The sequence below is a fragment of the Vipera ursinii genome (assembly GCF_947247035.1).
Source record: "Vipera ursinii genome assembly, chromosome: 12".
In the NCBI taxonomy this organism is placed as follows: domain Eukaryota; kingdom Metazoa; phylum Chordata; class Lepidosauria; order Squamata; family Viperidae; genus Vipera; species Vipera ursinii.
Genome location: NC_139525.1, coordinates 11918273 through 11941474, shown reverse-complemented (window position 1 = coordinate 11941474; position 23202 = coordinate 11918273). Strand labels below are relative to the sequence as shown.

Below are 23202 nucleotides of genomic sequence, written 5' to 3'. Positions count from 1 at the left end.
TCATTTGTTTAACAATGGTTCGGAGTTACAACAGCATTAAAAATGTGACTTACAACGGTTCATCATATTTATTGTTGATCAGCCCCCACCTGGGCATCCCCCACGCAACAGTGATGTCACCGGTTAATCCTTTCAACCTGGAAGTGCCAACACTAGTGAAATGTGATCTCTTTCTCGTCCATCTAAGATGGCTTCTACTCCATTCAGTGGTGGGATTCAAATATGTGAACAACCGGTTCTCTGTGTGGATGCTTCTTCCGGAAGTCTGTTCTGGGCCTGGGCAACAAAAAAATTAGCTACCAGTTCCGCTGAAGTGGTGCGAACCGGCTGAATCCCACCACTGACTCCATTGCTACTAGACCAAGTCCTTCTCAAGAAGAATGGATGAAAGGTGAATCTTTTTACCCTATTCAAAATCAAATGCACAAAGACACTAGTGTTGTAAGGTGGTTTTCTTCTGGAGTACAACTTTACTACCAGTTGACTGCTCTTAGGCCTACCCAAGGCAATTGATGAACTACTAGCTATGATCTGTTTTTATATTATGTCTCCATAGTCTCAGTAGGTTACGAATATGAGAGCTGTGCTGATCTGATTCTATGGGAGAAAAGGACTGTAATATTGCAAGGATTTGAGTTGGATGCTTCAAATCTAGGAGGCTGGTCCTTAGACAAGCACCATATTTTGAATACACAGAGTGGTGAGTATAATACGCTTTTTAAAATTGTTTTGTTAGCTTTTATGAAGCTCAGGGCAGCTTATAGGAGGATGTTCCCACAAGACTGTGAGGTAAGTTGGGCTGACAGAAACTGACTATCCAAACTTAAGTCACCCATGGCTGAGGTTGGATTTGAAACTGGTTCTCTCTGGTCGTCCTATAAAGCTTTAACATCTACGCCACACGTGGGAAGTGGATTCCCCCTCCAGACAGAAATTAGGAACTTTTTAAATAGATTGTGCTAAATTGTGATTGATGTTACCCTCTTGTTTCAATGAGCTGTGAAAATCCATAGAAAACAGGTACATTTGCATATTTTGAAATCTTGATATTTAATCTCATCTTGAGAGCCCTAGCATTATAGTGTTGGGGAAAGCCTTTTACTCCAGCCAACGTCTCCATATACAGAATCTGCCCCTTGATGAATGTCTGTATAGTTTTTGCTTCAGCATTTTCAGGAAGGAGCACATAGGACGTCCCCAAGGAATTTGCTGCAGTAGGAAACAAACCTTATCGATGAAAAAAAAAATCTTTCAAAAATTAGTTGAAACAGGTTTCTTATAATTTCTATCTCTGGGTTCCATGAAACAACAAGTGAAATTGGAATTATGATATGTGAAGACACTGCTTTCATTTTGTCAGAATAACAGAGAGTTGGAAGGGACCTTGGAGGTCACGTAGTCCAACCCGCTGCTCAAGCAGAAGACCCAGTGCCATTTCAGACAAATGGTTGTCCAATCTCTTCTTAAAAATTGTGGAGCACCAGCAACTTCTGGAGGCAAAACCGTTCCACTGATTATTTGTTCTCACTGGCAGGAAATTTCTCCTTAGTTCTAGGTTGCTTCTCTCCTTGAGTAGTTTTCATCCGTTGCTTCTTGTCCTGCCTTCTGGAGCTTTGGAGAATAGCTTGACTCCCTCTTCTTTGGGTCAGCCCCAAATTTTGACCATTTGGTCTTCAGGTAAACATACCTGACTCTTCCAGTTGTTCCTCACAGATCCTGTTTCCTTCTAGATATTTCACCTTTTTTGACATCTCACCTTTCCTTGGACATAGCTATCAATATCCTGAAAGTGTGTTTTAGTTAGGTAACTCTTGCAAAAAAAAAATTCTCTCTCTCTCTCTCTCTGTTTTTTCTTACCTTTTGTAACAGGAATGTCTCACTTCTGGAAGGAATTAACTATTTGCTGAGCAAGATTGAAATATTGCTGTGAGCACTTACAGAATAAACAGGTAGTCCTCAACTTACAACAGTGACCATTCAAAGTTACAACGACACTGGAAAAAAAGGGACTTATGACCGTTTTTCAAAGCTTACAACCGTTGCAGCATTCCCCTGGTCATGTGATCAAAACTCAGATGCTTGGCCACTGCTTCGTATTTATGACGGTTGCAGGATCCTGGAGGCATTCATTTAACTACTGTTTCATTTAGCAACTGAAATTTTGGGCTCAGTTGTGGTTGCAAGTCAAGGACCACTCTTAATTGCTAGGAAAAGAAGCAGAGGATGCCATCTTTGTTTGCAAACTACCGCGAAGAGTAAAAGTGAACATACCTGTATAGTTTAGAAAGCCTTTAACTACATCCTGGCTATTCCATCTGCAGTTAGGAGTGCAATTCAAGTTGTCCCTTTCTGGTAGTAAAGAAGATCTTAAGCATAGGATAAATAATAAATAATAATAATAATAATAATAATAATAATAATAATAATAATAATAATAATAATAATAATAACAACAATAATAATAACAATAACAATAACAAAACAACAACAACTAATAATAATAATAAAGTTGGAAGGGACCTTGGAGATCATCTAGTCCAACCCCCTGCTCAGACAGAAAGCCCTATACCATTTCAGACAAATGGCTGTCCAGTCTCTTCTTAAAAATTTCCAGTGTTGGAGCATTTACCACTTCTAGAGGCAGGTTGTTCCTCTGGTTAATTGTTCTAATTGTCAGGAAATTTCTCCTTAATTCCAGGTTGCTTCTCTCCTTGATCAGTTTCCATCCGTTGCTTCTTGTCCTGCTTTCAGGTGCTTTGGAGAATAGCTTGGCTCCCTGTTCTTTGGGGCAGCCCCTGCGATATTGGAAGACTGCTGTCATGTCACCCCACGTCCTTCTCTTCATTAATCTAGACATACGTTTAAGTTTAGGACAAGATGAGTAAAAGGAATTAAATGATATAACTAACCCCGTTACCATAAATAAACCAATGTTTGTTGTATTCTCTGCAGAGTCCCCTTAGTTTGCACCCCATCAAGCAGAGTTTATTAGAATATCTGTCCAAAATAACTGGAGGACTCAAAGCCTTGCACTAGGTTAGGCTTTGAATCTTAAAGAAACTTCATCATCATCATTTTAGCCATTGTCTATCCACTGCAGGATGAAGGCCTCTTCTGCATGTTTCCAACCAATGTCAGCTTTCTTTTGCCAATTGGGCCCGCAATACTTGCTGATGTATATAAATCTTTCTTTCATTAAATAAGAGATACAGTGAAATCTGGCTTCAGCATCAAAGCTGTTCGGTGAAAAGAGAGAGGAATTTATCCTAGCCCCCTCTGACTACCTCTAGCTATGACAGATAACTGTTCTTATAAGTCTCAACTCACAAGCAGATAATAAAGGGTCTAACACAACTCGCCTGAAAAAATGTCAACTTGGGAAGGTCGAAACCAACTGTCTCACAAATACTGCAAAGTGCTTTTGCATTTTTCAAGCAAAATGTTTATTTCATTTCTCTTTGGGATCAAATGCTAGTTTCCCCATTTTATTGGCATTTGTCAGCAAATTTTTTGTCCCCTAAGTACATATTTCAAGCCAAGCCAGCTCTAGGGACTCCTAATTATATGCTGCTCCAGCTGAGACAAAGATGCAGATGTCTGTATTCATGTTGCCATAGAGGACAGCCAACTGTTCCAGTCATTTCTGTGGATTTTTTTAGTGTCAGGGAAGAAATCTCTGTCTATAACCCAAGTACCTAGCCTCTTATATATTTAGAAGAAACTTCAAGAGGTGTACACCTTCTTCTCCCTGGTTACTCATCCATAAGTTGAAAACTTGATTTCCGCATTTAGTTCTTTACGTCTGACAGTAAGTGCCAACCAGTGTGTAACTTTCGGATACGATGAAGACAGTGAAGACGATGTATTGATAGGCTACAAAGCAGTGGCTGGCAAGAGCCTTGGTGGAGCAGTGGGCTAATGCCTCCTTAAGTAACACCAGCTGCCTGCAATTAGTGCAGGTTCGAGTCCCACCAGGCTCAAGGTTGACTCAGCCTTCCATCCTTCCGAGGTAGGTAAAATGAGGACCCAGATTGTTGGGGGCAATAAGCTGACTTTGTAAAAATGCCGCTGGGGGCCCGAAAGCCCTAATAAGCAGGCATATACATAGAATGAAGGCTATTGCTAAGCACATTGATTTGTGCTTCTTAGATTGTAAGCCGCCCTGAGTCTTCGGAGAAGGGCGGGATATAAATGGGATTAAAATTAATAAATAAAAATAAATTTGAAGTTTCCTGCAGTAAAACTCTTGACGCGCTTAAGGAAGAACTTGGGGGTTTGAAAGTAACCCTGTTTTCAGAACTTCTAGGTCGCTTTTCAAGACTTTCGGAGGTGCCCATGAAACATTCATAATCCTAATTCGTCAGCGTTCCTACGGTGGCTTCTTTTACAAAGAACCGCCTGGGGTGACTTGTCTTAGTGCAAAGCTATGATTGTGAAAAGCCTTTAGAACATAGAATGCATCACTTGTCTATAGCCTGCAAAGCCCATGGGTGTATTACTGTGGAGACCCCTTGGGGTTTCATGCTTTGCAGTTGAAGCCACACCTTGTTACCAGTAGTTGAAAAGACTAGCCGGGCACGGCTCGGATAAATAAATAAAGCACCTTGCTGGTGAAATAATAGGGCACTTTACAACTCTAAAGCTAATAAGCGTGGTTCGTCCATCCTTCTTAAGGGCAAGGATGGACTGATAGCTGAAGGCAACGCTACATCCTAACAATATAAGTCAAGATTTTTCATAGATACTGTTCTTGGTAAGAATTTCTGAGCTCTTTTAAAGACTAAGCAGTTTAGTGTCAATACAGGCCTCGTGAGATTTGCAGGGAGCATAGGATTAGAGAAGGGGGAAATGATGAAAAGTGGGAGAAAGTGTTATCCATAGATAGCACAGTCTTACTTACCTGTGATTACAGGCATTATTTGATAGAGCAGCTTTTTAATACGGGCCATGCAATGGGAAACTTCACTTTTTATTTCACTCATGAAGAGCTACATCTTCTAACAAGCTTACAAGCAAATGCAGGACCTATTCTCACAGAGATTTTGATCCTGTGTGGTTGTTTTTTTCAAATCAGCAGCTGCCATGGTTCTTGAGAAACTTTTCATAATTCTCATTGGCGTTATGGTGGCGATAATTTCTGAAAGGAAGGCAATATTTGAGACAGTAAGATGCAGGACTTTCTGATCGATGTTACACGTGCTTTTTCTTTGGTTAGGAGTAGATTAGATCAGTGAGGCTAGGAAAGGAGAACGAATTCAATTATTTAAGCCCCCAAACTGTGGCGGGTAAGAAAGAAAAAATGTATCAAAGGGCTTCTTCTTCCACCATTGCAAAACTAATAGCCCACAAGAACTAGCAGGAAAAAAAAGCGATTAAAGAAATAAAAGGGAACTCCTTGAAACCCGACAGAAAAAGTAGAGTCGAAAGCAAGCACATTGATAAAAAGAAGAAGAAAAATCTGTTTCATATTAATTCTTCTGTCACAAGTCACAAGCACTGGAATGTCGTTCACCTCCAAGCAATTGTTTTCCATCTGGAACATAACCAGAGTTACCAGCCAGCATCTCCTACAAATCTTCAATTGGCTAGCAGCTATTCTGACCATTTCAACTTAATAATAATAATAATAATAATAATAATAATAATAATAATAATAATAATAATGAGAAGGAGAAGGAGAAGAAGGAGAAGAAGGAGAAGAAGGAGAAGAAGGAGAAGAAGGAAGGTACCTTGGAGGTCATCTAGTCCAACCCCCTGCTCAGGCAGGAAACCCTATACCATTTCAGACAAATGGCTGGCCAGTCTCTTCTTAAAAACTTCCAGTGTTGGAGCATTCACCACTTCTGGAGGCAAGTTGTTCCACTGATTAATTGTTCTAATTGTCAGGAAGTTTCTCCTTAGTTCTAGGTTGCTTCTCTCCTTGATTGGTTTCCATCCATTGCTTCTTGTCCTGCTTTCAGGTGCTTTGGAGAATAGCTTGACTCCCTCTTCTTTGAGGCAGCCCCTGAGATATTGGAACACTGCTATCATGTCACCCCTCACCCTTCTCTTCATTAAACTACACATACCCAATTCCAGCAACCGTTCCCTATATGTTTCAGCCTCCAGTCCCCCAATCATCTTTGTTGCTCTTCTCTGTACTCTTTCTAGAGTCTCGACATCTTTTTTACATCGTGGTGACCAAAACTGGATGCAGTATTCCAGGTGTGGCCTTACCAAGGCATTGTAAAGTGGTATTAGTACTTCACTTGATCTTGATTCTATCCCTCTGTTAATGCAGCCTAGCATTATATGCAATCATAATATGCAATCATAATATGCAATCATTTCAATCCTAATCCTCCTCCTCTTCCTCCTCCTCCTCTTCCGCCCAGTACTAGTACTAATGACAAATAAGAATATGTTGTCTCTTGGAAAAGTTAGTCATACTGAAGATTTTCAATGGTGAGAAAATGGATTTTCCAGAATATTCTTTCCATCCTGAACTCCAACCTTAGAAGATAAAACAAGAAATCCAGTATGTTCAAAAAGAAAAAAAGAATGTTTTCCACTTCTCTCATTCACTGGTGAAAAGGGAGCACAATCTTATCAGAGAATCGTTCACCCAACAGAGAAATACACTATTGGAGGTGTTGAGGTTTTCATTTGCATCTGTCAGCTTTCATTCCAGGCTGAATATTGAATTTCTACTGCAGCTTATGGTTCTTTTCTGGAAGAAAAAAATAAATAAAAACAAAATCAGAAAACTTCTCTATTTACCTCTGTTATGAACAGCGATGTGTTCTCACCTTTCTTTTAAGATTGATTAGTCTTTCAGGTGCCCCAACTTCTCTTTTCACACAATATCCCTACTGCATTAACTGCACAGGTAAGAGTCCAGATAGGTGTTCTTTACATATAGGGAAAAGAAAAAAAATATCAACTTTTGGGATTATTTGCTAAGAGATATTTAAAAAGTATAAGAAGAAAAGGTAACCAGTGATTTTTCTTACTAGTCTGAGATGGGCATAATCCGATAGATTTGGAAATTTACCCTGTGCAGACATTACCTTCATGGAATCAGTCCATGGGGAAGGGTGACAGCCCCCCTCTCCTCTTCAAATGTCACTGTAGGGGGACAAGTCTCTGGGCTCCTTTGAGATAGACAGGTCAGATCAAGAGAGAGAGAAAACACAGGAATTGCAGAAATACTATATTTTATAGGCGAGCCATCTTCACCACTAGGTCTGCTTGTAATAGACACCAAATTTTATTTTATTTATTTTAATCCCATTTATATCCCGCCCTTCTCCGAAGACTCAGGGCGGCTTACAAGCTTAGCAGTAGCCTTCATTCTATGTATATGCCTGCTTGTTAGGGCTTTCACACACACCCCAAGCGGCATTATTACAAAGTCAGCTTATTGCTCCCAACAATCTGGGTCCTCATTTTACCTACCTCGGAAGGATGGAAGGCTGAGTCAACCTTGAGCCTGGTGGGACTCGAACCTGCACTAATTGCAGGCAGCTGGTGTTACTTAAGGAGGCATTAGCCCACTGCTCCACCAAATGAGACACTAGAACTCTATTCTTTTGATATTAGCTGTAATAACACCATCCTGAAAGCCTGATAACGTTTCTCTTCTGCCAGTCAAGATAGGGCAACCTGAAGTTTATTTCTCCTGCTTTCCTGTTTTTCCAGGTTAAGTTCATGTTTTACAAACAGTTGCTGCTCATTTCTTCATGGCTGCATCCTTCTAAATTCCTTGAACTTTCCAGAAGCTTTTTTAAAATAGTTAAGGAAGAGCTATATATTGCTTAAGCAAACCCGTGTGTTTTATCGTTGTAATTACATTTATTGTAATAGCGTGGATGTTTTTATTTTCTATAAACTGCAAAAACTCACAGGATGGAAGTGGGGCCTCGAGTTCGATGAATAAGCATGCAAATAAGCAAGGAGATACTATTTAATTGTGTTATAAAGCCACAATGAGCTTTGTGGCCTCTTGAAAACTGATTTATGACAACACAAATTCGTCTGATAGCCTGGCTGATCAGACAGATACACAACCATGAGGTTTATTCATGTTTAAAAGAATGCTCATAAAGCTCTTTCTGAGCTCTTCTTGTTGATTGTGGAGTTTTGAGAGTGTGAGGCTATGTCACACCCCAAGATGTAGGCAAAAGCAACGACTTTTGTCAGTTCTCCCCAATTTGAGCTCTGATGCAAATGGCCATCTTTCATATCCCTTGCTTTAGTTATGCTTTTTAAAAAGAAATCATTAATATAGATAGTCCGTGACTTAAAACAGTTCATTCAATTACCGTTTGAAATTAAACGGCACTGTTGAATCTTCCCTGTGGTCAAGTGATCAAAATTCAGAGGCTTGGCAACTGACTCGTATTTAGGACGGTTGCAGCATCCAGGGGTCACATGATTCCCCTTTGGTGACCCACTGACAAGAAAAGTCAACGGGGAGGCTGGATTACACCTAACAGCCATGTTACTAACTTAACAACTGCAGTGATTCGCTTAACAAGCCCGTCAAGAAAAGTTGTGAAATGGGACAACTAGAGTCGCTTTAACAACTATCTTGCTTAGCAACATAAATGTTGGGCTCAGTTGTGGTTATAAGTTGAGGACCACCTGTATTTTACTGGAGAAAGAGTGGGGCTATCGTGACTGTGGGTCCATGTGTGTACCTTTGTTTAAGATAAGATGATAAGATAAGATAAGATAAGATAAGATAAGATAAGATAAGATAAGTTGATAAGATAAGATAAGATTAATTGTCTTTATTGTGGCACAACGGCACACATCAAGGATGAAATTTAGTTGCGCGTTCTCAGAGTGAAACACATACATGACTCACACCAAACCATACTATATACAACATACTGTATGTATAGACCCTAACCCGTACATATACATAACAAATAAATATTGAAAGCTGTCCATCATGAATATATAACAGAAGAAGGAAGCTTGAGAGTTCACAAGGTTAATGCTGTATGGAATGAAACTATGGCTGAATCTGGATGCTCTGCTATGGGTACCACAAAGCCCCCTCCTCCCAGAAGGGAACAAGGGAAACAGGTCGTGAAGAGGATGTGTCATGTCCCAGATAATCTGATTCTGTTTGTCTTGTAAATCACAGGGATTGTCCATAAAGGCAACGGAGAGAACATATTCATCTCACAACAGCCAGCCGTCATCTCTACAGTCATGGGCAACGGGCACCAGAGAAGTGTTTCCTGCACCAATTGCAACGGTCCTTCTCACAGCAGTAAACTCTTTGCGCCTGTTGCCCTCGCATCCGGCACCGACGGGAGCATATACATTGGCGATTTCAATTTTGTTCGAAGGCTCCTTCCTTCAGGAAACTCTGTTAGCATCCTGGAACTAAGGTAAAAAACATCACAGGAGTGACGTATTAAAATCCTCAGCAAGGGGGGGGGTCTACAAAAGTGTCTGTTGTATCATCTTTCCTCTTTGCCAAAGGAAAAAGAAAAAAGAAAAAAACACACCTTACATTAAGAAAATAAACATGTCAAAACACTTGGCGTCTCTGGCAACTTATATATTTAGCTGACTCGGTTATTAACAGAATATAACAGCGTTGAAAGGAGCTCAAGGGAGGGGAGGTTTTTTTTTAAAAAGATGGAGAATTCTGCCACTTTTCTCCATTCAAGAGCTTTTGACTTCAAAGTGTTAGATTAGAGTGAGGAAGGTCACAGAGGAACTAGTTCTGTGACGTAAATGAAACGGGAATGACAGAATGACAGAATCGGAAGGGACCTTGGAGGTCTTCTAGTCCAACCCCTTGACAAGCAGGAGGCCTTATGTCATTCCAGGCCATAGGTCTGCAACCCGCGGCTCCGGAGCCGCATGCGGCTCTTTCAGCCATCTCCTGCGACTCCCAGTCCTCTGCCATGTGCAGTCCCCCCAAAAAAAAGTGGGACTAAAAAAGTTCAACCAATCAATTCAAATATGCAGGGTAGGTGCATATCTCGCCTTGGCTTCACTCTTCAGTCAAACCCTGTTCTGCGCATGCGCGCATGTACGCACACATTTTTTGCGGCTCCCAGTTTTTCCTTTTGTGAGGGAACCGGTTCTGAGTGGCTCTTTCACTGTTTCAGGTTGCTGACCCCTGTTCCAGGCAAACTGGCTGTCCAATCTCTTCTTAAAAATCTCCAGCGATAGAACCCCAACAGCTTCCGGAGACAAAACTGTTCCACTGGTTAATTATTCCGTTGATTAATTCTTAATAACATAGTAATCGTTGGTCATTATAAATGTCGCTTTTTTTGTGCACGTATTTAGCAAGACCAATGTGAATCACAATACACAGAAATAAACCAGCTCTCGTCTTTAAATGCTCACCCTCCTGTTTCTTTAGGAACTTTTTTTTAATAGATTTTATTACTAAGTTACATTCATTATGTAGATTCAGCAGGATGCATGATGGCTAATAGGTTGCTTGACTAAAGAAATATTTTTCACCCTTCCTGTTAATACATTTATGTTACTGCATTTTTCTTTCTCTTTTTTTTCTCTTTTCTTTTGCCTCTGCGTGAATCTCCATTCAAGAAACAGAGACACCAGACACAGGTATGAAAATTGTGATCTTACGACTAGAAATTGGAGACACTTGGAGAAACGATATATATATATATATATATATATATATATATATATATATATATATATATATATATATATATATATATATATATATATATGTATTTGTCAAGGCTTTTTGAATGGACCTTGCTAATTAACTCTTTCATTCCTGTTTTGGCCCGGCTCAGGGCTTATCCACAGGAACTAGTCAACTTATGACAGCTCATTATTTGTGCAAATTATTCAAATTGCTAATAAAGAATTTGGGAGGCTAAGATGATCATTTCGAACTCTTTTATGTTCTCATCAGTTAGTCATACCCTTTATCTGAGATTCGAACCCGGGCTGATTATATATCAGGCAGTGTTTTAACCTCCTGAGCCACAGGTTCTTTCTCTCTTATATTAGCTGGAAGGCAAGGCAAATGTATGTTTAAGTATTTGTCAAGGCTTTTTGAATGGACCTTGCTAATTAACTCTTTCATTCCTGTTTTGGCCCGGCTCAGGGCTTATCCACAGGAACTAGTCAACTTATGACAGCTCACTAGAAATGGATGGGACCATTGGTTCCCTTACTTGTCAGACTTTGCTAAAGAAAGTTCACAATTCTTCATAAGTAGAACAATGAGAACTTGACAGTTAAAACAAATAAGTGTGGGGAAAAGCAAAATTGAAAACTTTTCCCCAGTTCTAGCTCCAGGGGCTGATACAGCTGAATAAATCCTTAGATAAATGTGTGAAAGGCAATTTCTGAACAGAAGATTATAATTGGGTCTTCCCATTACCAATAGAAGAAGCAAAACACTTTCTCTGTCTGGCTATTTTCCTGCATAATTTTTCTTCAGAGTTTGACTCAGAAGCTTTAGCATCTGTTGCCTCATGGCGCTGATTTTTTTTTAAAGAATGATTACTTATTGACAAACTCGGGGGTGGTGGTTTCCCAGTGGGATGAAAAGGGAGCTTTGTCTGATGTGTAGAAAATGGATGTGAAAATAAGTGGAGCAATTCATTGTTCAAAACAACCCCATTTTGAATCATACTCTATCATGAAGTGGACTCTAGAGCATCTTGTAATACAGCAGTGTCCAATCTTGGCAACTTTAAGACTTGTGGACTTCAACTCCCAGAATTCCCTAGCCTAGCCTCCCTTGACACCAGTTACTTTAAGAGACACCACAGCCTTCTCCTGCTTGACCTCAGCTCTCTATTAAGATGTTGTCATGAAATTGACTCTGAAGATTCACTTAATACAAGGTAGATACAGAAAGCATTGAATTTGTAATTTATTAATATCTGCTGTGAGACCTCTAGACTTTGAACTCAAAAACTGCAATGTTGTTGTTAGCTGCGAAGTCGTGTCCGACCCATCGCGACCCCATGGACAACATTCCTCCAGGCCTTCCTGTCCTCTACCATCTTCTGGAGTCCATTTAAGCTCACGCCTACTGCTTCAGTGACTCCATCCAGCCACCTCATTCTCTGTCGTCCCCTTCTTCTCTTGCCCTCAACCTTTCCCAGCATTAGGCTCTTCTCCAGTGAGTCCTTCCTTCTCATTAGGTGGCCAAAGGATTTGAGTATTAGCTTCAGGATCTGGCCTTCTAAAGAGCAGTCAGGGTTGATCTCCTCTAGGACTGACCGGTTGGATCGCCTCGCAGTCTGAGGGACTCGCAGGAGTCTTCTCCAGCACCACAGTTCAAAGGCCTCAATTCTTTGGCGCTCAGCCTTTCTTATGGTCCAACTTTCACTACCATACATTGCAACTGAAAAGACCATAGCCTTGACTATACTGCAATACTCTTTTATAAATGTATGGATGTAGGCTGTCATGGCCTGCATTAATTAAGCGGTGATAAACTATAAGTCTAAACCAGGGGTAGGCAACCTCAGCTCTTTTATGACTCATGGACTTCAACTCCCAGAATTCCTGAGCCAGCTGGCTCAGGAATTCTAGGAGTTGAAGTCCATGAGTCATAAAAGAGCCGAGGTTGCCTACCCCTGGTCTAAACGGTCAAGGTCTACTTTCCTAGTATCTTTAAGGGCACTTAGAAAAACAGCACAAACCCTCATTACAATGTGTTATAAACATCAGGCCCTTGATTAACAATATTCTGTACCGGTATAGATAGATGAAATGTTGTTGTCCTGGGTCAAGTAAATATTCTATTGTCTTGCTTTCAATAGACCTCTTACTCCTAGTTGTGATTGTGTTTTCCTGCCTATGGAGTTTCTCAGTCATCCAGGTCATGGTTGTCCCGAAGGTACTCTTCAAAGGTCAACTCGACTTTCTTTATCTTTTTTTCCTTGAAGACATTTCACTTCTCATGGCTTCTCCTCGAAGCAGCTTCTTCAGATCTGAAGAAGGTTTCTGTACGAGAAGCAAAAGAAAAGAAAAAACCAAGAAATTCCAGTTGCCTTTTGAAAAGCATCTGTGGAACATTGTGTTTTCCTGTTTCTTCCTTCTGCACTCCCTTCTACTCAGTCCAATCAGGCAGTCAAGGCCGGCTCCAGAGTAAAGCCATTGTAACCAGCTACTTGAAGATGCTGTGATGTCACTGGAAGATAATGGTCACCTTCCAGTATCAGCCTCTAAGTAGCAACTGATTATCTCCCAAGATTCATCTAATCCCTCTTCATTAAGCAAGTTCAAGTGGGCTACCTGACCCTCCATTAGAACTCCCTTGGCAACCATGTCAACTTACGCACTGACAAAAATAGCTGTGATAGAATGGAAGACCTCAAGCAAAAACAATAAAAAGAGGTTTCTCACATAACTTAATTCTTGGTAGAGCTTCCTTTCTTTTTTAAAAAATCTCTAAGTGAATCCATCTAGTGTGGAAAGACCATTTTTATTTGTTAGTCATTGATTGAGATCCCACATGAATGAAATATGAACGTGCTTTTCAAGGACTGCATGAGGTGGATTCTCACAACATTCTTTAATGGTGAAGGGTGTTCAAGACGATGTCGCTGCATTTACACATGCTAAACATATGGTGTTAACTTTGGTTTGTTTGTTCCATTGAAAGGTGCTTTGACATGTGGTTCTTGCCAACTGTCTAACTTTCCATGATAAGAGAGAGAGAGGAGAGAGAATAATCTTATTTATTTGCTTCCTCATTGTATCCAGACTTAAGAGTTGCTTCAGTTGTGAATTACTCTAAGCAGCTTACATTCCAGTTACAGTAAAAAAAAGATCAGAACTTTACATGCATGCACAAACAAACCCCAGTGGTTATCCTATCGCACCAAGAAGCAACCATCCAAAATCCATTTGCCCAATCAGATCATGCTCCCAGGCTTGCTGGAATAAGCAGGTCTTAATGGCTTTTCTAAGCAGTAGAAATGTGGTACGGTCATGAAGAAATCAGATTTCAGATGGACACGAGGAATGTCTTTGGGCCACGCCCTCTCAGCCTGACTTATGCCACAGGGTTGCTGTGCGGAAAAAGTGGAGATCATCTGTGTACGTTACCTTGAACTCTTGGAAGACAAAGATTATAGAACATAGAATAATAGGGAAAGAAGAGTCTTCTAGACTAACCACTTGCTGAAGGCAAGAGACCTTATACCATAGCAATAGCACTTACATTTATATACTGCTTCACATGGCTTTACAGCCCTCTCTAAGCAGTTGACAGAGTCAACAATTTACCCCCAACAATCTGGGTCCACATTTTACCGACTCGGAAGGATGGAAGCCTGAGTCAACCTTGAGCCGGTGAGGATCAAACCCATGGCAGTCAGCAGAATTAGCCTGCCCTACTGTATTCTAATCACTGTGCCAGCATGGCTCTTGACCATCCTGGTCAAATGGTTGTCTAGTCTATTTTTGAAAACCTCCAGCAATGGAGCAACCAGGACTCTGGGAGAAAAGTTGTTCCATTGATTAATTGTGTTCACTGTCAGAATTTTTTTCCCCCTTAGTCCTAGGTTAGATCTCTCTTTAACAAGCTTTCATCCGTTACTTCTTGCTCTGCCCTCAGGTGCTTTGGAGAATAAATGTGACAGCCCCTCAAGTACTGAAAGACAGCTATCATGTCATCCTTAATCTTTCTCTTTGTTGGACTGGACATACCTTGCTCCCTTAACCGTTCATCATACGGTTTAGCCTCCCGGCCCCCTTATCATCTTGGTTTCTCTATACTTTTTTCTCGGGTCTTAGCATCTTTTTTGTATCACGGTGAACAGAACTGTATGCAGTACTGAAAATGTGGTCTCGCTACTGTCATATAAAAGGGTATCATCCTTGCAATAGTGGCGAATATCTGTAGCTTGGTTATAGGAGGAGAGTGAAGGTGTGCGCTCCGAGCTTGTAGGTTGGATTCCAAACATTTTGTTACCAGGCTAGGTAACATCTCCAGCAGAGCATTTAGGGGATGTCAGTGTCGGCATTCTTCTGTTTATAAGGGCTTCAGGTATGGGCGAACCAAGTGAGGTTCTTGTGATAGGTCAGGTGTCAGTCATCAGTGAAATGCTTGTGATGGGGAAGTTACATCAGATCAGGGATTATCCTTTCTGGTGATGTCGCTATTCCAATGAACATTTTATTACAGTCCAAGTCCAGATCATAAGTGTTAAATGACCACATAGATTTTGAAAATGCAATGAGGATCCATTAATTAAATCACTATCAGATCTTCGAGGTAGTCCAGGCAAGAAACCAAGATCAGAAGTACTAAAGCGACCTTTATTGTAAAGTTAGGATAATGAAATATTGCACGTCTGAAAGCATTTTTCCTTCTCTTGCTTTTACATTTCTTTCCATGGAACTAGGCTTCTTCTGATCCCAGCCCATATTTCTGATTTTACCAAACAACAGTAACAAACTTCTTTTAGCTTAAGGACAATGAAGCGCTAGTACTTTTATCTAGTTATTTCAAGGATTCTTGAAATTCCACTTCCTAATATTATATTAGGGGTGGTGATTTGCAGGAAAAATAGATTGTTACGCAGGTTTTTCCATGTGCATTGTGAATGTTTTGCATGGGACAGATAATGGCTTTTATATGTGATATGCATTTTATCTTGAACTCTACCACTTGCCTAAAAATGATCACTTTTTAAAAGAAATCAGAATAACGTAGCAATTTGAGACAGATTGGAGAACAGATGAAGAGTGCTTCATTGTCGGTTATTTTTATCCTGCCTTTCTCCTTTTCTGTTCTTTAGCACTAGTCCAGCACACAAATATTATCTTGCCATGGATCCAGCCTCAGAATCCCTTTATTTGTCAGATACAAACACCAGAAGGATCTACAAGGTGAAATCTCTCAGTGAAACCAAGGATTTGGCCAAAAATTATGAGGTGGTGGCAGGTACTGGGGATCAGTGCCTTCCGTTTGATCAAAGCCACTGTGGTGATGGCGGACGGGCCTCCGAAGCAGCTCTTCACAGCCCACGAGGTAGGAATTCACCCGGATGACTGCCGTGTCAAAAAATATACAATATGGTAATGGTGGTGTTTATTGAACTGCATCTGTTCCCTTTTGTTCATGTCACTGCGAGGAGTTTTATGGCCTCAGCTTAGTTGAGATACGTGATTCTAACCTGCATTAGTTCTCTCAGACAGTCATACTATTGGGTGTATATACTCCTTTGCATCAAGGACTCATTTCTTCATGTATTATTTGATGGGGGCCATTTTAAAGATATCAAAAGCAGTGGGTGGATGGGGATACTTTTTCTCTCTTTTAATATGCTTTTTCCTTCCGTCCTTCCTTCCTTCCGTCCTTCCTTCCCTCCCCTTCCCCTTCCCCTTCTTCTTTCCTTCCAGAGTTTGATCCGCTTGTCATTTTTGGGAATGCAAGTCTTTTGGTTTTATTTAGTTGGATATCCAATGTTTTATTACATGGTTCCTTGCCTGTAATACATTTCAGTTGCATTCCATTCTGCAATGTTTTGCACTTATTTATTTAAAAAGCAGCTGAGGGGCAGATATGAAAGTTTGTTTCTCATTACAAAAAAAAACAACAAACCATTTTCCTCCAGTTTCCCCCAGATCAGTTAAATCTCAAGAGAATACCTCACATTCAGAAACACTCCTGAGGTAAATTGCAAAGGAGTTAGCAAGCTCTTTGAAGATAAACTAGAAAACAGAAAGGAAAGGAAACTTCTGTGAACTCCAAGGCAGATTTTACCACAGCATTACTGAACTAATAAATGGGTTTGCATTAAGCAACAGGTTCCCTTGTGTTCCTTTGTTTGTAATTTGTGCACCTTAGAGCTTCAGAGAAACTGCAGAAAGAAGCAAACCAAATCCTCATTCCCATACATAAAGCTAACTCCACTGCCTGCAGATGGTATGAAATACATTTTCTAAGAGATACTTGAGGAAGTTAAGGCTTACGCAGCTTATTTGCAAAAGAGGCCAACCATTATTCTTGCCACTTGTTTGTGGACCTGACTCTCTGGAAAAAAATGCCTGTTTTCATCAAATAGATGTTGAAAGGTATAATTTTTACAGTCTGTGTCATTCACCTACATGCAAAGGGACGTTTGTGTCAGAAATGGAGCACTGAACATTTTGTTGTGACTGGATCCAGCCTGAAAGCAAGTTTAAAAAAATTAGAACTGATAAACCTTTTAAACTCTAAATTAGTTGCATGCTATTTTTAAGTGTGCATTATGGAAGTGTATAAATATATAATTAATTGCATAAAATTGCCTTAGCAGTTTCTTCAGAGCAGTTTTAATGAAAAGGACCAAAGATAAATTTAAAAGTTTGGAATTAAATGGCAGGCAGTTTTCTTTTTTGCAACCGTAAAATTAAACAATTGGTTTCACTCTTCCTTTTGAACAATGTTATGAGAAAGTGCACAATATCTCCAAACACAGCTTTTCTTTTTTTATCAGATCTGTGCAGGAGTTACAAAGTGCTTTTAGGTGAACATTTTTGGAATACATAAATTTCTCAGTTGACTGACAAAGGCTTCAAAAAATCATGGGACAAATTTTGGTAGCAGATATGTAAATAAAATTATCTCTCAAAGAATGATCAAGTCTTCAGAGTTCTTTCCAGAAATATGAACAAAGAGAAGGCAAAAAAAAATGGAATATAAATTTGCCAGCTAATTTGCAAACCAATAGTGAACATTTTGTTCTCCTTATTGGTTTTCATTTGCATATATCAGTTTGCATGAGTTGGGAGGATTAATGAATTTGGCTTTTCTTGCTTCACAAAAGGCATGCAGAAGATACATAGGCAGTCCTCGGCTTGCAAGAGTTCATTCACTTACAGTTGCTAAGTGAATTTTAACCCACCTTTCTTGCCACAATTGTTAAGTGAATCACTGCAGTTGCTTAAGGGAGTTAACACGGTTGTTAACTCAACCTGGCTTCCCCATGGACTTTGCTTGTCAGAAGGTCGCAAAAGGGGATCACATGACCCCCGGGACACATTGCAACCGTCGTAAATATGAATCAGTTGCCAAACATCTGAATTTTGATCACGTGATCATGGGGGATGCTGCGGTGGTCATTAAGTATGAAAAACAGTTGTAAGTCACTTTTTTCAGTGTTGTTGTAACTTCAAACAGTTACTTAGCAATGCCTTGGCAAGGCCACACTAGGAATACGGCATCCAGTTTTGGTCACCATGATGTAAAAAAGATGCTGAGACTCTAGAAAGAGTGCAGAGAAGAGCCACAAAGATGATCAGGGGACTGGAGGCTAAAACGTACAAGGAACGCTTGCTGGATTTGGGCATGTCTAGTTTAATGAAGAGAAGGACGAGGGGGGACATGATAGCAGTGTTTCAATATCTCAGGGGCTGCCCCAAAGAAGAGGGAGTCAAGCTATTCTCCAAAGCATCTGAAGGCAGGACAAGAAGCAACAGATGGAAACTAACCAAGGGGAGAAGCAACCTAGAACTAAGGAGAAACTTCCTGACAGTTGGATCAGTGGAACAACCTGCCTCCAGAAGTGGTGAATGCTCCAACACTGGAAGTTTTTAAGAAGAGACTGAAACAGCCTGAGCAGGGGGTTGGACTAGAAGACCTCCAAGGTCCCTTCCAACATTATTATTATTATTATTATTATTATTATTATTATTATTATTATTATTATTATTATAAACTTTTAATCATAAAACATGAAACTCAGTCAACTGAACACTCAAATTGGCTGGCACTAATGGTTGACACGGGTTGCTCCCAGCATCCTAGGTATCAACCAAGTATCTCCTTAAAATGTAAGATGTTCCGAGTAGCGCAGTTTTTTGTAGCATTATTATTATTATTATTATTATTATTATTATTATTATTATTATTATTATTATATAAATTGTTGTAAGCCTAGGACTAAGTGTATAGGACAGGCATCCCAGTCAACTTGTCTAAAGGTGAGGCATGATAGGAGCTGGGGCTAAGGCACATTTGGAAGATTATCAGATTATCTCTGTTCCATAGGAGCAGTTTGGGCAGCTGAGATGTTGCACAGAAAGGTATCAGAAATTGTGGGTTTCAAAGGAAGTGAATTGCTTTTTCCACAAAAATTGACTGAGCCACGACACAGATTTGCAGGAGTCTGCAATCCCACCCACCCCCATGAACCTGCACCCAAAACGTGCACAGAAAGATACATTTGAAAAAGTTTTTTGGGGGGAGGGTATTTCACATAGAAAAATGTACATTACTGTATTGAGAGGTGCAGTTTTAGGTTTTTGCATCAGAAGGAAGAGGATATTTTGGAAATTTTCATTGTTAGGGAGGAGTTCCTTTAACATCCCATACAAATATCTGGCTTTCCTACCTTTATTTTTGAGCAGCCACCAAACTTTTAATGGAATGAAAGTAATGCCATCCCATCCAGTTGAACCCTGAGTTCATTTCTTCCGATTAGCTTTCTGCATTATTTTTGCCTCTCTGGGTTGTAACCTGAGAAGAAGGGATATAAATGCATTCCAAGCCATTTATTATATTTATAGGAGTAACTGCCACTATTTATTTATTTACTTAATTATTTTTACGAATGAATGAATTAAATTCATAGGCCACCCATCCCACCAGTATCCGTAGTGACTCGGGGAGGCTTACAAAATAGTAAAAAAAGATAAATATAAAAGCAGTTACAATTAAGAAGCCTTAAAGACTAATTCCCCCCCCACACACACACACACTCCTTTTGGGAAAAGCTGCTAGAAGCAGTGTGTGTGTGTGTGTGTGTGTGTAGACGTATTTCTTTGCATTTGTGCAAATCTGTAAATTAGTTTAAATTGAATAAAGACTGTGAGAAAGGAGGAGAACTTACACCTGGTGGGCCCTTCTCCCCTTCAATTGCACTTTCCCTGACCCTCGTGAACTCGAGATTCATCTCCCGATTGCAGATTGCAGACCGTTACGGTGCCAAATTTAGCTCTCCTGTTTGGGAGATTAGTAATATTGATTAGTATGTCAGTGGCAAAAAAAGAAAAAAAATGTATTGGTATAAATTGTCTATTAGCACCTGGGGAGAAAAGGGGTGGGTGGGGAGAAAGGCAGCCCTGCCTGAAGCTTTAGGCTGCACTTCTTAAAACAATTACTCTTTTCTTTCTTTCTTTCTTTTTTGACTGAGAGAATGCATCGATAGCTTCGGGCAACGTTCCTACATTAAATACTTTATGGATTGCACTGCATACCTAAGTCAGAAAAATTTGTTCGACATCTCTTGGTGCTGAGCTTCATTTCGTGTTGTGCTGCCTCCTTTTTAACAACCTAGAGCAGTAGTAAAAGCGTTCTGCCTAAACCTCAAAGTGTTAGAAAAAGTCCATTTGTGTGTGTGTGTGTGTGTTTTGCAAGTAATCTGTGATTCTGAGGTCAAGCTTGACTTCCTTTTGGGACCACCGCCTTGTGACCCACCACAAAAGGACTTAGATAAAGGGTGTTCTTTTCAACACAGAGAGGCGCAACACACACAAACATTTCTCTCCCCTTTTGCATTGTTTTTTTCCCCCCAACAGGTCTTCTGCCTGCTGAGTACATTCAGTCTTTTAGCTGTACTTGGGATTTTCCTGTCTAAGTTTTCTTTCTGCTTTGCAAAAGACGGAATTTGACTAAATCAGCTTATACGTCTATGGCTGTATGTGGATTATGTACCGGTAGTACGAGGATTGACTTTTAAAAGCTACATTCATATAAGATGGACACTGGTTCCTGAATTAACCGATTTGGGAACTTTTATAACCCATTAGAATTATATTTTTATAATGTAAAACAATATAATACATGTTGTTGTTGTTAGTTGCAAAGTCGTGTCAATATTGGTGCATTATAAATAACCTGTTTGGGACTTTTTTATAACACATTGTAATTCTATTTTCATGATATAATATAATGCATAATAATAAATAAAATACCTAGTTTATGCCACATGCTATTCTTGGTTAGTGTTGGATATAGACAAGGATTTGGAAGGTGGCTCAGCATGTTGCGTGTGTCCACAAAATATGTTTCAAGACATTATGTTGTATTATATTATTATATATAATACAGTATAATGTATTGAAACGTGTATTTTGTGGACACACGCAGCATGCGAACCCATCTTCCAGATCCTTACCTATATCCAACACTAACAAAGAATAGCATGTGGCATAAACTAGGTTCTTTAACTAACCTGATTAAAAGTATTGGGTGAACGTTGCCAAGGAATACATTCAGATAGCAAGTAGATAAGCATATAATTACTATGTTTCCATGTATTAATGACGGCTGCCGTGTCCCGGGGTCACGTGATCCCCTTTTGAGACCTTCCGACAAGCAAAATCAGTGGGGAAGCCTGGTTCCCTTAACAACCGTGTTACCAACTTAACAACTGCCATGATTCATTTAACAACTGTGGCAGGGAAGACAGTAAAATGAGGCAAAGTTCACTTAACTGTCTCACTTAACAACAGAAATTGTGGTCATACGTCGAGGACTACCTGTATTGTGTCCTAATGTCAGGAACCAGAAAATAACGCTAGTTCCCGAGAGAAAAGATCACCTTTTCAGTTCGGTTTTGTTGAAATGCCCCATGAGAACTCAAATCGACAAAGATGAATTGAGACTTGCAAGCTCCTTTCCTTGTAAGACAAGGTCTTGAGGACTTTCACATTCCCCTTTGGCTTTCTTCTATCAACTGAATGTCGTCTAGTGTTCTTCCTGCTTTTAAAAACTTCTGGCACATTATTCAATACGCTTTCTAAAACTTTAAAAAATGCAACAAGAAACCTATACCGGAGGCTTTATACATTTGCATTCCTTATTGAATGCTTATTGACTCAAACATGTCTCCATTGTGCTGGCCTTTATTTGCTAATAAAACGTCAATTTGGCACTTATGGTTATCATCTACATGTCATTCCCTATATGTCCTTAGCAACAGAAGTGTCATTCTCTCCATTTTTACATGAGATTGCAGACACTGAAATCCAGAGATGAAGTTGAGTGACAGCCCAATTTGTTGAGTCTTCTCCTTTGTTTGTTCCTAGTGTGTATTTCTAAGTTCTCGTATCCTGAATTATTTTTTGTCTATCATTTTTACATTTGGGATGATTTCACGTCCCTTGTGGTATCACACATTCAGCAAATTATATATCATTTTATGACACTTTCTAGAATCTCATTTTAAATCAGCATTTTAGAAGACTGAGTGTTTTTCCCTTCAGCATAATAGCCACCTACATCCTGGGGGATTTATTTCTGCAAACATTTCGTATTGCTCCTTCTTTTACTTTGATTTGGATTGCAGTTTTTATAGCAAGGAAGTGTGATTTTAGTCAACTTTAATGTGTGTTTGTGTGTGTGAGTGTGTACGTGTATACATACACACACGCTTCGATATGCTTCCTTTACAACAGGCATATATACCTACATACACATATGTATCATAAATCATAAGATACAATCATACACCTAAGATAGAAACAACCGGTGCTTTTTTTGTAAAAGAAAAAGATGCCGGAACTCACACATGTCATACAACCCGCCTTGCCTACCCTACAAGGTTCCATCCAAAAAAGGTGCCGGAACTCCGTTCTGAGCGTTCTATGAGAAAAAAAGCCCTGGAAACAACAAATGATAAATCCTAAGATAACAATAGGAGAAGGTGGTAGGAAAGATGAAAAGATGAGAAAGATAACAAGGGTGAGATGACAAGGACAACAGCAATATAGCCTACTACATGGGTAAATATTTTTATTTTTTATTTATTTTAATTCCATTTATATCCCGCCCTTCTCCGAAGACTCAGGGCAGCTTACAAGCTTAGCAGTAGCCTTCATTCTATGTATATGCCTGCTTGTTAGGGCTTTCACACACACCCCAAGCGGCATTATTACAAAGTCAGCTTAATTGCCCCCAACAATCTGGGTCCTCATTTTACCTACCTCGGAAGGATGGAAGGCTGAGTCAACCTTGAGCCTGGTGGGACTCGAACCTGCACTAATTGCAGGCAGCTGGTGTTACTTAAGGAGGCATTAGCCCACTGCTCCACCAAGGACATCATTTTAGGCATAAGACAGCGTGGCAGTCAGGTGTTTAGCAGAGTGATGGCACAGGGGAAGAAACTATATTTGTGACTAATTGTTTAGTTATCTAGAGAAGTCTTTAATGAAGGGAAAGGTGGAAAAAAAGAGAAGACCGGC

General features: G+C 39.9%; 1 protein-coding gene across 1 annotated transcript in view; it reads left to right on the top strand.

Moving 5' to 3' along the window:
• Positions 1-23202, top strand: part of TENM1 (teneurin transmembrane protein 1) — a gene marked incomplete at its 5' end in the record, with an annotated part of 251934 nt that overhangs the window by 184738 nt on the left and 43994 nt on the right. Inside the window, 4 exons of the mRNA XM_083372198.1 lie at positions 557-700; positions 9137-9386; positions 10570-10590; positions 15771-16003. Of these exons, the coding sequence (XP_083228324.1) occupies positions 557-700; positions 9137-9386; positions 10570-10590; positions 15771-16003 (648 nt within the window). The remainder of the gene's footprint in view (positions 1-556; positions 701-9136; positions 9387-10569; positions 10591-15770; positions 16004-23202) is intronic.